At 40.7% G+C, this 13484-nt stretch overlaps 1 protein-coding gene across 7 annotated transcripts in view; it reads right to left on the reverse strand.

The window, feature by feature from the left end:
* The window catches only part of UPF2 (UPF2 regulator of nonsense mediated mRNA decay), a 110630-nt gene that overhangs the window by 18188 nt on the left and 78958 nt on the right, over positions 1 to 13484 (reverse strand). For all 7 annotated transcript variants that reach the window (XM_090041782.1, XM_090041777.1, XM_090041781.1 and 4 more), the window contains 4 exons: positions 13050 to 13154; positions 12012 to 12110; positions 9959 to 10126; positions 2516 to 2657 (listed from right to left, as the gene is read on the reverse strand). In XM_090041782.1, coding sequence (XP_089897908.1) covers positions 2516 to 2657; positions 9959 to 10126; positions 12012 to 12110; positions 13050 to 13154 — 514 coding nt within the window. The remainder of the gene's footprint in view (positions 1 to 2515; positions 2658 to 9958; positions 10127 to 12011; positions 12111 to 13049; positions 13155 to 13484) is intronic.

Consider the following 13484-nt stretch of genomic DNA (forward strand, 5'->3'; position numbering starts at 1 on the left):
TTTAAATACTGTAGCTACTTGATTCCAAGGTAAGGTGTCCCCATTCATCATGGGGACAATGAAGACTCATCTTAGAATCGAGTCCCCTGTGCTATTCTCTGGCTTTGGGCTAATTCCCACACTGGTGCTTGGATCCCTTTGGTGCCAGGAAGCAGTAGGGGAATCAGCCTGGAGCCAGAGAGCAGTAGGACCCAGTGTGAATTGCCTCGCAGCGCTCAGGCAGCATGCTGGGTCCTGCTGCTCTCTGGCTCCCTGCTGAACCAAGGAGCAGCAAGGGAATCAGTGCTGTTGCTCTTTGGCTCCAGACAGATTCCCCTATCGCTCCATGTCTGTGTTGAATCCTGCAGTGCTCTTTGGCTTCCTTCTGAGCAAGGGAACAATGAACCCAGTGCAGAACCACCCCAGGACACAACATGTGGCAGTGGTGGGGGAGCTGCAGATGACAGGGGTGCAGATAGGGCCAGGGGCAGGCAGGAGGGAGGCAGATATCAGGATGGAGGCACAGGAGAGGAGGGGAGGCAAAGTACTATGGGGGCAAAGCTTTGGGGTCAGGCTGCTTCTCCCCCCACCGCTTGCTTCCCCTCAGCTGCCCACCCTGTCACAACGATGGGGGAGAGGGAAAAATGAATTTAAAACAATCCTCCAATAATTAAATTCTTTACATAAAATAATTTCATTTATAGTATCTAATTTTTCGGGGAGGTCTTAACTTCAAAGTCATCTTGGATTTGAGTAAATACGATATGTCGAATAAAAAAAAAAATGCAAAAAACTCTAGAACTCTTGGTTCAGGGATGATGCCTGTTACTAAACAACTAAGAAATCACAAAAAAATATTTTTCTGCAAGCTTTTGGGCATATGTGTCCTTCCTCAGGCTCAGGGAAAACTGAAGATGGTAAAAAGTAGCCAATTCAGTAGCCAATTTCCTTCCTCTATGACAAAATTAAAAGTAGCAATTTTCTGCACAGTGTAAGGCACAGTTCTTACCCACTCACAAACTAAAACAACCACTATTAATTATGATTCTGGGAGGGGAGGGAGGAAAAGTAAACCAAATCATACAAAACCCCTTAAAAATGGGAATTGTATTTAGTGAAAAAACAGCATCTCAATTTAGAATGTGTTACATCACATCACAACACCCACTCAGGCTCCTAATTTGGAATGCCCCTCTCATAATCAGCCTGCATTCCTAGGCTTTGTAACACAGAGGTATTTAGAAAAAAAAAAGGAGATTCTTAACAGTTTGACATTAAAAAATATAATCCATTCCAAGAAGCTCACTCAACTTGGCTCTCATGTAACCTAAATTAGGTTTTGTATTTTGTAGCTTTGGATTATTAACATTGTTCTGAATATAAAACTTCCTATTTAATGAACTAGAGGTTTCATTATTTATTGAACAACAAATTAAGCCACATTTCCTGGTTATTTGCTCTTTTGTTATTACGAAATCACTTCCATCAACAACAGAGGAAGAATTGTAGAGACATTAAATGGAAAACCTGACTTAAGAACTAAACGCCATCAGCTTTATTAGATTTCACTCTGGTTATCATCAGATTATACCAAAGAAAGTCAAGTCTGACGCAACATATTAACCACTTGTTTTAAGCTTGCTTTTTGGGCCTCATCCTGATCATTTCCAAATTGCTTGAATTAAAACCCATGTAATTAAGATAAAATATGTATCCTGTAAGTACTTTTCACATTGTCCTTTAAAATGATGAGCTGCAAGAGAATGAAATTTCCAGCTACTTCAGTAATGTCAATATGAACTGATCTCCACCACTAATGCATTAATGGCGTAACTTTGGTATGTGACTATTTTAATATTTAAAACCAGACTTTCACTAAAGTTGCACAAACAAAATCAACTGCTTTTGCACCTGACTGGTTTCTGTTCTTAATGTATATTGTGTATATTCTGTTCTTAATGTATATTGTGACACTGAGGTCATCGCTGAACTTCAGAATAGCGGCATGCTACACATCAGGATGCCTGGTTAACTGCAAGTTTTAAAGAAATGTTTTCCTTAATTTTTAACAATTTTGTATCTCAAATGTTATGACAAGCTGCAGTGCAACAATTAAAAAGTCTTCATGTTTATCTATTTCACATGTGCCATTTCAGGCTCTGCCAGGAGTTAGAGACAACCAGCATGGTTCACCGCAGATGCACTCACTCAGAGCGGACCTAACTGCAACAGGGAAAAATGCTACAGCATTGTCTTGTAGCCTGGCTTTTGGGTACAAATATGGCAGATGCCCTCTTTGTCCCAAACTACAACAGGGTAACTTTCATAGTTTATTTTCAAGTCAGCTTTAAGGCTCTCTTTCAAATAATTCTGCACACACTAGATTTTGACATTTAGTAAAAGGCTAGGATGAGTGCAGTGGCAGCTTTCAATAAGCATATTCCAAATGAAATCTGAAGAACTGGAACGGCTAATTATCACTCTTAACAATTTTTACAGACCAATACCCAATTCTACTGAAATGTAATTTTCATACCCTGATAGTCCTCTTGCTCTTGTCGCTCATTGATATCCAAGGTGAGCTTTTTCATTCTCATTCTCTCCTCTTGCTCAGCTTGTTGTTGGTTCCAATGGTTTGCAGCAAGTTGGGAAGACATCGGCACATTTAAAATCTTAAACTAAAAGAGAGCATAAATCTCGAGTCACATGCTGCATTTCAGTTCAAAGGGAACAAAATAAAGAGTTAGTTATATAACAAAAAGTATCCTAAAGGGTTTTTTTTTTTTAATTACTATTTCAAGACACTACAAGGTTTTGATGGGGAAGTGTATTATGTTTTTTATTTACATTTATGCAAAAAACCCCAAACATTATAAACCACAAAATGTCCCAATTTTAAAATGCATCAAATACAATAAGAATTCAAGAATAAAAAAGGTAGAAACATCGAAAGCATAATTAAAGCACAACTTGAAGGGCAAACAAAGGCATCTTTGAGCTTTCTCCCCATAGAGACTATGCTTTATTTCTTAGTACAAATGTCAGTGCTACGAAAATACATAAAATTGAAACTTTGCAAAGGTGGTTTGCAATAGGCTGATAAAGGCTTGCCCATGTAGGTACTTGATGAAAATACACATAACTTAAGCTAGATTCAATACGGCTGGCCAGGAGGTAAAAGCTGCACCTCTTGGGCTAGGGACTGAAATTATACATAAATGGGAATAAGTGATTGGAAAGGGTTCAAATCTGTAACACAACAGAGGTTCAGTGCACACAAACTGTGTTCAAAAGAGCCAAAACTGGCTTAAGATAAACCTGGATGGATGTAGTATCAGATTTGACTGATTCAGGTTAAATCGGTTTACTGAACTTCTGTCCCAGATCCCCTCCAAATTCCAGTTAACGCACAGTCCCCCAAGCATCCCAGGATGCTCTGCACCTCCCCCACAACCCCTCACCCCATGCAAGATAGCCAGGCTAGCCTTGGCCCAAGTTATCTGCTCCAGCCAAGCAGAGAAGCATGCTCTTGTGACCCCGGCCTCTGGCCTGAGCTGCATTTCCGGAATCAAAAGCGAACGTCTCTTCATTTGCTTATCAGTTCAGTCTACACAGCTTAGATTAACCTGCAACGATGGAATCAATTCAGCCTTGGGCTTTTTGACTATCTGTACTTAACCTTGTTGACATGTAGCTCAAACAAAATATGTAGCTGGAGGACTAATTAGTCTCTGGCATGAAAACAAATCAGATGATGTAGTAACTCCAGTAGCGGGACTTTACTAGCAGTATTTACACTTTAGACGATTAAAAAAAAAATTGCAAGTATTTTAGCAAATCGTGGTTTTCATTATTCAGATTCAATAGTAGACAGTAGTAACAGATCGGGTAAAGAATTTCCGTGCCAGTGCGATCTTTGTCTGTAATGACAAGTGGCACCTGCCTAATTCAGTGCTTCTCAACCAGGATGCCATGGCACCCTGGGGTGCCCCGAGATCCTTTCAAGGGTTCCACAGCAACAGGGCAGAAATATTATGAATAAGATAAATCCAGAGATTTTAAATAGAAATCTATAAGGCTATCTACATGAGACAGCTAATGGACGTTAGCCTAAATTAATGCACACTACAGTCGCACGTCTACATATACACACACTTAATGCACATTAAAAATGGCAAAATTAGGCTAAATTGCACTTAAATTAGGTACCTGCAAATGCAGGTAGTAAAATTTCATCACTATTAGTTAAAGCACATTAATGCACATGTAGATACAACCCGGCACTAACTTTCGTGCCATGTCTGCCTAGCCACCAGGGCCACACAGCAGGGCTGCAGGAACTTGGCACTAACTTTAGTGCCAAGCCCCTGCAGATTTAGACACCTACCAAAAATTGCTTAAACGTGCATTAACTTAATGCGCCTTGAATTCAGTTGTGCTTAAATGCACGTGTAGACACGCCCACAGTGTCCAAAACAGTCTGACCTGTTGTGGTGTTTCTGAGTTCTCTGCAACAGAAAAATTGCTCCATTATTTTCTGTGGTCAAAAATAAATGAAAGCTAAGAACTGACATTTTCCAAGGGTTGCCTTTAGTCTTTTGAGGGGTGTCTAAAAAGGTTGAAAACAACTAACCCAATAACCATTAGGTTTGGAAGATGGCGACTTAAAATCAGTTTGACAGAACTGAACAACTGCCCTAGACATAAATCAAGGAAAAAGTTTATTTTTAAATGTTATAAGCAGTTATATATTTACTATAATTATTATTACTTATGGCAAAAAGACAAAAAAACCCCACAAAACTTATACTATACTTATATAGCAAATTATTTATGAAAAGACTTTATCATTTCAAAATTTTATACTCATTTTGCTCACAAGTTTGAAATTCACTAAGCCAAGTACTGTATGAAGGACCAATTATTTTCTTTTCACCTCCGCCCCTCCTTTTCTGCTTATTTTTCTTTAAAACTGAGTACTGAAGTCTGTTTTTTCTGAACAAATTTGTGAACAAAGAAATCTTTCACTGACACAAGCGCCACATTCTATGAAGGCAGTAAATTTTTACATTTCTAGAAACACCATAAAGAGTTTTTCCAGGAAGAGCCTACTCCCAAAAGCAAATATTGAAAAAAGCTTCAGAACAAGATCCACTTTCTTTTTCAAACCACAAGATGCCAGCAATATTTTCCCTCATGCACAGTATGATGCTTCTAAAAACCTTAATATTTTTACAAAATTCCCAGCTAAATTATCCTGAAACAGCGGAAACCAGTTCGTATCGAAGTCTCCCCAAATCTTTTTTTGGCTCGTTAGAAATGACAGTTAGAAAAAAGTTAACAAAAAAAAGGCTCTCTGTAAAATCTATGTTTAAGTTAACTAATTACCAATGTAAACCCTATGCTCAAAGTTAACTAATTACTAAATCCAGCTACGTACACACATACACATACCAGTAAGTCTCACTCTCTGTTCATTCAAAAAGTAAATCGAAGTCAAAACATTCACATAAACAGTTATCAATCCAGGAATTCAACCTGGGATCACAGAACTTGGTATAAAACCCTGTTGCCAATTAATGCAGCAGAACTTGATTTATCCCTTTTCATACCCTTGAACAAATACTATGAGGTAGGCACCTGGAGTGAAATGTTTGTTTACCCAAAGAAGGAACAATTATGAGCCCTTGTACAAATGCACAGACAGAAGAGCAAAGTTTATATATAAACATTTTCTGTTTTAGCTGCACTGCAAAAGAATATATTGCTACTAATCCAAACAATGCAACTAGTCAACAAAAACCACTGTGCAGCAGAACAAGAGGGACAATCCGATACAGCAGAGATTTTACTTGCTTATTCATTTCTAAGATTTATATGCCACCCTCCCCAGAAAACCAAAAAGATGAACTAGAAAAAGACTAAATATCAAAATATTAATAAAGAACAATCTGAACACAAAATGGTGGCCTTTTTTGACTTCCATCCAAATTGCAAGCTCAAATCTCAGCCTTCTCAGTAACACCACCTTGTAGAGGATTATCATCAGTCACCTCGAAGTCAACATGGAGCTGGTGATCTTCCCCCATTGCCTCTCAAACACCGTCAAAGGTCAACAGCCTCCCTGTTGTCACGCTCCAGCTGGGCTCTGCCAGCTTTGCCCAGCAACAGGTGCCGTCAGCACTCTCCACACAATCCGGAAAGCCCCTAATTGAATTGCTGCATGGCCCTGGCCATGTGCTTGGGAAACCCTGTGGAAAATCCCCCCGAACATCTTAGCAAGGAAATGTGACCAATCGGGGCTTGAAATTATGTTTGTCATCTGGCCTATAAAAGCCAGGGGTTGAGCTTCCGTCCAGGGAGAAGCCTGAAAAAACCAGAGCGTTCACTGCTCAGTGGGTACGCCTGGCCAGCTTCCCACGGTTTCTCCTGCCTCCGATTCTTCGGCAATCACTTGTGCACTCGACCATCAACCGCTCGTTCATAGTTGTCTTCGGTTTCGAGTTCAGCGCTCAGTTTTTCCGATTGTTCATCCCTCACCTGAACCGGGAAAGATCCAAGTGTAACCGCCTACGCAGCCACATCCACACCGGTGGTGCGTAAGTAAGAAATCAAATGAAGTTTTTTCTGGAATCATTACGAGTCTACCTCTCCCCCTCGCAACTTAACATCAGGGGATAGAACCCACCGGGGCTACAGCCACAGCCTGGCTCGCGCCCCGCACAAGTGTCAGTCAAGTCTACAACTTGGATGTCACCTTAGACTTGAACTTCTAATGGTCCTGATCATCTAAACCAGGGGTAGGTAAAATATGGCCTGCGGGCCAGATCTGGCCAAACAAGCTATTCCAACCAGCCTGCTGTAGGTCTCTTGGCCCTGTTCAAAACAGGCAGAGGGGGCAGCCCAAGCTGTGGCACATGTGGCCAAACTCACCACCTCTAGGCTTGGAGATGCTGCCTGGTGCAGCCTGCTTTATCCGCATATGGGTCTTGGGCTTGCCAGAATCGCAAGGCTGTGCAGCAGGCAGGCTGGACTCCGCTTCCCAGCAGCCCCCACTACTGCTGCCCAGAAGCAAAAGCGTGCTCTGCCACTAGGCCCCAGCCCTGCAGCTCAGGCACCCTGCCCCATCCACCCCACACACTCAGTGCTGTGGGCACCAGATGGAGCAAGCAGGTGGGGGCTCCATTGAGACCAGCCTAGGACTCCCATGAATGGGCCCATTTGGCTAGGCCGATTGGATGGGGCTGCAGGCAGGTGAGGAGCAGGATAGGCAGGTGGGACCAGGATTGCAGGACAGTGACAGTGTGGGACTGGGGCAGAGCCACGATCTGCTCCCCGCACGTCCCTGCAACGGGTGCTGGTTAAACTTCTCCCCCGCTGCCCTCAAGAGCTCAGCAAAACTCCTTGAGCAGTCCCCCAGCCTAAATAACTGCCCACCCTGATCTAACCTATGCCCAAGTCTTGCAGATCCTTTCTTCTTTCAACATCTAAAATACAACACTTTATGCTTATCCAAAAGAGCTTGAAACTCTCGTCCAGGCTCCCATCATCTTTTATCTTGATTTTTACCTTGACTACTTCAACAATGGTAGGGCAACAGTTATACAGTCACTGCCTATTTTGCTACCCTATACCGTCGCACGCTTTTACTCTCCCCTTGGGCTCCCGTACTTGTCTGTATTCTCCATCATCTCTGGCCTGTTAGCTCTGTGGGGTAGGGATCATCTTTGTTCTGTGTTTGCACATTGTCTAGCAGTAAAACAGTTCCTGACTAAAGCACCTACGTGCTACAGAAATGCAAATAAAACACCACAATCTATCATATCCCAAGCCACGCAGAAATAAAAATGCACTTGACCAGAAGTCATAATCTACTGGACTACTGACAAATTTGAAGGAGTTTCTATTTTGTACTGGTTAACACGCTTACATAGTCTGCAACACTACATGTCTATGAAATGAATATCCTACAATCACTTAGTTTGCAGTGGGAGACGGATTGTTATGAAGAAAAGTTGTAAAAATAACTTATTCTCCTTCATTTTCTAAAAAATAAGTAGCAGTTCTGCAATTCTTTTCCCCAGACAGCAGAAATAATATTGAACACAAGTTTCTACTTTTGCTGCTTACAGAGCTATTATCAAGTAAAACAGGTAATACAACATTACTGTAATAAGTGCAGAGATATTCTGCTTCCCTCACTTCCTCTTTCCCCCACAAACTAATTTAATTTTCCCAATACCACGAGACACACACCTGGCCATAATTTCTGTCTATCACTTCAGAAGCAGCATTGGATTTTCTCCACTAACTTCAGCTGCAAAAGGCATTCACAGCTGGAAAGGCCTGTTTGGAAGGTCTTATTTTTATTCCCAGTATGGAGTACCAGCAGCAAAACTGCTCCAGCTCTTCTTCATTCTGCTCCTCAATCTTGTTCAAACTGCTCTGAGAGTCCTTATGTTCTTACTGGACTTTCTTTTTTCCTCACTCAGCCAAAGCAGAATACAGGGTAGGTCAAATTTGAAAGGGTTTTAAGACAATAAAATTGACTGGTAATGAAAGGAAACTCCACTCAGGCAGATTTCACTCTAGCACAGAGGGAGGTGTCAAAACTTCTAGGCTGACAGTTCTCCAAGGTAGCATTAATCAGAGGAGTGCCACAGGCAGAGATTTGAAAAATCTTGTGCTTATTTAGGAAGGGTAGGGCCACCAGAACTTGTTGGGAATTGCTGATGCTCAACTGAACAGGCAATGTTTTTGAATATCATTACTAAATTTGGTATTGTTGCCCCTGCCTTCTATCATCAACCACTTCCTGCCCTTAGGGAAGTAGGAAAGGACTAGTAATTCACAATAGAGCAGGAACTGCTGAAAACTTTACGGCTTACATTTATCACTGATGCAAAAGACAGCATAATAGAAGTGTACAATGTAAAATGACACAACACGTTTGAGTACTCTGGTTTCAAGTTGGAGAAAAGCTGAACAAATAGAAAACGAAAATCCTTCACTTGTGTAAGCCACTCCACTTGGAGGCAAGGCTACACATTTATAAGTGAAGGGTAATTATTTATTAATGTACCAGCTGTTTGTCCCCTCCATAGGCAACTTCATGAGAACATAAGTGCCATACTGGGTCAGACTAATGGTCCATCTAGCCCAGTATCCCATCTTCAGCAAATGGCAGAAGAGGATGATCTACAAGGACAGCATCATCCTGGGTGGCTGTTTCCTCATGACAATCCAGCATCCAATCTGTCACATAGTGGCAGGTGTGATAACAGCAGCTGGCAGTAGGTATCATCTTGGGAGAACTGCTTGCATATGCATTCCTTAGTACAGAGTAAATGTGGAGTTAATTATGCCATGCTGTGTATTAATACCCTAAAGCAAATCACTGCAGACTTAATTAGCCTCTATTAAGATATCATCTTTAGATCTTCCGACAGCAGAACACGAGTGGGCTTCCAAGGCGATGTGATAGTTTGCTCAAGTCAAGCTGAACTCCAAACTAGCCAAACTGGATTTGGACTCAGCAGTAATGGCAGGAGCAGCAACAGCACAGGAGTTAAAGCAACCATCATTTGCCCCCGTACCACTGACATGCATGCACACTGGGGATGTGTGCCCTGAATCTTGGCAGCACGACACTCCCCACTCACCTTGTTTGTGACAGTCCAGTAACTGTATGGGTTCAAATCCTCAGCCATTACAGCTGAACTGCTCCAAAACTTTGAACACATCATAAATCTTGTTCTGATCAACTGCTCTTGCTTAGAACAAATTAATATAAAAATAAACAGGGAAACTGTCTACCTCACTCTTAGTATCAATAAGGAATTCCAAGGAATTTTTCCTTGTTTCAAAAATACATATTATGTCCCATCCACTATACTAAAAAACAAAGATAAACAAACTCAACTCTTTGCAAGTCTGAAATAAAATGACAAGCATTCATTACAACCAGATAATCCTTTACCTGTTGCTTGTTGCCTTTTCGAGTTAGCATGACAAAAGGCATAGTGTCTCCAGACTCTGAATCTCCTTCCCCACCACCTAATGGTGGACCCTTCTTTAGCTGGCTCTTGAGATGCAGAGGAATAGCAACATCCAGCTGATGCACTTTCACAGACTCTCCACTCCGTTGCTTAAAGAAAAAAAAAAGAAAGAAAACATAGGGCATGCAAAATTGTTTCTTAGTGACAAAACGCTAAAAACATGGAAGCTTTGTTACTGTACTCACAAAGCATTTCCATGATTGATAAGCTCTTATATTCTAATATAACCATGTATATTCTAATACACAAACATGTATTAGGCCTCATTAAGTTGTACTCTGGTTCCTTCTTGGTAATATCAACAATATTAGGCCATACATCATTTACTTCTTAATTACCGACTTAAAAACGCCCCCCCCAAAACACTTGAATTCATTACATAGTTTTTCTACATGATCACTAAACATCTCCTGAAATTTCCTTCTATCCACAGAAGTCACCAAGTTCAAATGAGTTAAAAGATTGTTTTCCGCTCTGTCTCCCACTCCCACTGTCTGTTTTCTCATATAATGCGAAGGTAGAGGCAATTAAATGTGTTCGAATTGCATCCTTCGGCTGACAGATTCAGCATATTTCAGTTTATCAAGTACACCACTTGGATATGCCAGGTTAAACAGTCAATGCTGGTCTGAAAACAATTTTTTCATAGAAACCTTCCAGAAACACTGGGATCACACTTCTCTGTTCAAAAACAAGCTCAAAACTTTCCCTTCTGAAATAAAGCTTACATAAACATCAAAAAAAAGATCTACGGGTGCTCAAAACACATCTTCAGTTACAATTTGGAACTGAAGCTTTTTGCATTTAATACAAAAAATTCTGCCAGTTTTAAAAGCATTTAAGACAGCTGCATTGAATTTAAAAAATGTTGCCTGAATACATCTCTTAGACAATGCAGCAAGCCCACTTAAAAAAAAGTGAATGGGTTTGACTATCAGCAGAAAAATTAATTAATTCCACTGGATGTTACTTGCCTTAATAAAAGAAAAAAGAAAAAGAGAGAATCTCTGATGATTACAAACTTACTACCTTTCTCCTCTGTTGAAACTGGTCTGCTTAACATAATACTTAACAGTACCATCATTAGCATTCAAGGAAAAACAAGATTAACTTCCAACACTCCAGCAACATCAATTCACCAATCAATTTGGTACACAAAAACATTCTCTTTTGTGTGCATCTTTTCAATCCATTAGGATGGTACCAAAGGATCTGCCTACAATGGTATATTTCCCCTCCCTTCCTGAGCTGGCAAGGACAGCTGCATCTTGGAAGCACACCTGCTGGTAAATAAAGCAACCAATAAAAGGCTTAATGGAGCTCAATTTAGCACTCAGGGCTATAGGAGACTTATGATAGTGGGAAACAGGGAAAGACTGTGGGAAAGGGGCAGAGAGGAGGAGTTTGAGGGGAGAAAAAGGCTTTCATGAGAGCCCAGGACTGAGCCAAACCACCATGAGACCCAACTCTTTTTTTCCCTGCCTTGGAGGCTGGACAGAAGAATGTGCATCTCAGGGGCAGAACCAGCAACCAGTTCTCTAGAGTTGGGAGAGCCTAGCATGACTCTGCATGAACTAAACACTAAAGCACAGGAGGAAGCTTCAAGCGAGCCTGTGTGAAATGTGCTCCTTTACGGAGCAGTGTTCATCAGCTAGTTTATGTTTGCACCACCTGAGTTTTCCTTTGATTGTTTACAGTAGTCTTATGTAGAATTTAGATTATGATTTGTAAGGGGATGGTTTGGACAGGGATGATCCTGCTTCAGACAGGAGGCTGGACTAGATGACTTCTGGAGGTCCCTTTCAGCCTTACTTGTCTATGTTTCTAGGAAAAGGCAGCAAGAAAAGCACAGAAAATCCACATCCCCACTATGAAGAATATTCCATATGAAGCCCTTGTCTATTTCGAAATCTGATGGAATCAACCATGCAGTGAAGATGCTTGTTTACTCTAAGACAAGACAAAGATTCAAACCTGAAGATTTTCCAGCATCATTTTATCTAAAGCCTGGATGAAGTCTTCATCCTCTGCGCAAGGGACATGCTTAAGTCCTCCTCCTTTAATCATTACTTCCTGTAGAAAAGAGAAATATCCTGCCGCATAAATTTGATCTCTAGTGAATTTAAGGATGAAATTAAATTACTAAAGGAAGCTCATCTTGTTTACATTCACGACTAATTTATATTTATAGAGGAATAGTTAAACTAAAAGAACTGTTGGAGGAAAATTGTTTGGTGGTTTGCTCAGCTCAGCTAAACGAATATGGTTTACTACTCTTGGTTTCTTATGCTGTAACACTGATCAAAAGCCAATATGCAGTGTTCTACCATTAGTACTGTGATCTGTACTCACCTTAAATAATTTGGCTACAACACACAAATTCTCTTTCCACCTCTGCCTGCAAGTGATATTCTGAGATTTATAGTCTTAAGACTGTGCAATTAGATTCCCTTTTCTGAAGAGACGTTGCCATTAATTTAGGGAACGCAGGTGCTGCCATAAATAAATAATAAAATAATCCATTCACGGGCATACTGGTGTAAGAATAGCACTGATGCTATCAGAACCTGCTAATTGCCACATTCTTTGTTTCTTGCCTTATTCTATTTCCTGTTTCAATTCGGTGATCAGAAGGAGAGTAATTAATCTACTCCACATCAGCTTGCTGCTCATGCTCATTACCTCATTAGAATGTCAAAACCCCTCTCCTTTCTGCCAGCTTACTGTGTGTTTTCATAATGGTTATGCAATCTCTAAGAGTGCAAATACTTGTGCAAATGCACATTTTCATGAGTTCTTTTGAGACTTTCACTCTCCTAAAAACCTTGCAAATGACAGCTGGTATCAAGGCTTGCCAAAGAGGCATTGCAAATTAAATTAATTTTATATGAAATAAAAGGTTTTTTTGCTGTAGATCCACAAATCTGTAGTGAGCAGTATCTGCTAAATATACTCCGTGCTAAAAAACTGACCATGCAAAAGCAGCTTCACTAATCAAAAGCTGATACATACTGTATTCTCTTCATCTGTTTCGTTTTCTTTATTAGAGTCTGTGAGGTAATCTGTATTCTCTTCCTCCTCTTCTTCACCCTCCTCTTCCTCATTGTCTGAGCCCTCCTGAAATAGTATATTGAAAGCACAAATTTTAATGGCATGCCATTTAAACATAATTTTAATGAGAGAAACCCATAAGTAACACCAAAAAACCTCCTGCGCCTAAAATTGGACTTGGGCATCCACATTCCAAGTTGAAGATAATGATTCAGAGAAACCCAGTCTAACCTCTCTGTGGAGTCTCCAAGCCCGCCTGGGTGTCTGTGTTCTCATCAAAATCTCATTTAGGCACCTAAACTTCAGTTACTGTGCATGGTTGGAGGCATCACCATCTTGGCTAAGCAGATCATTTAGGCACCTATCTGCCATCTACAGCTGCTTGCAATTCACAAA

This window comes from Crocodylus siamensis, chromosome 4 (assembly GCF_052110815.1).
Source record: "Crocodylus siamensis isolate JL-2025a chromosome 4, ASM5211081v1, whole genome shotgun sequence".
Taxonomy (NCBI): domain Eukaryota; kingdom Metazoa; phylum Chordata; order Crocodylia; family Crocodylidae; genus Crocodylus; species Crocodylus siamensis.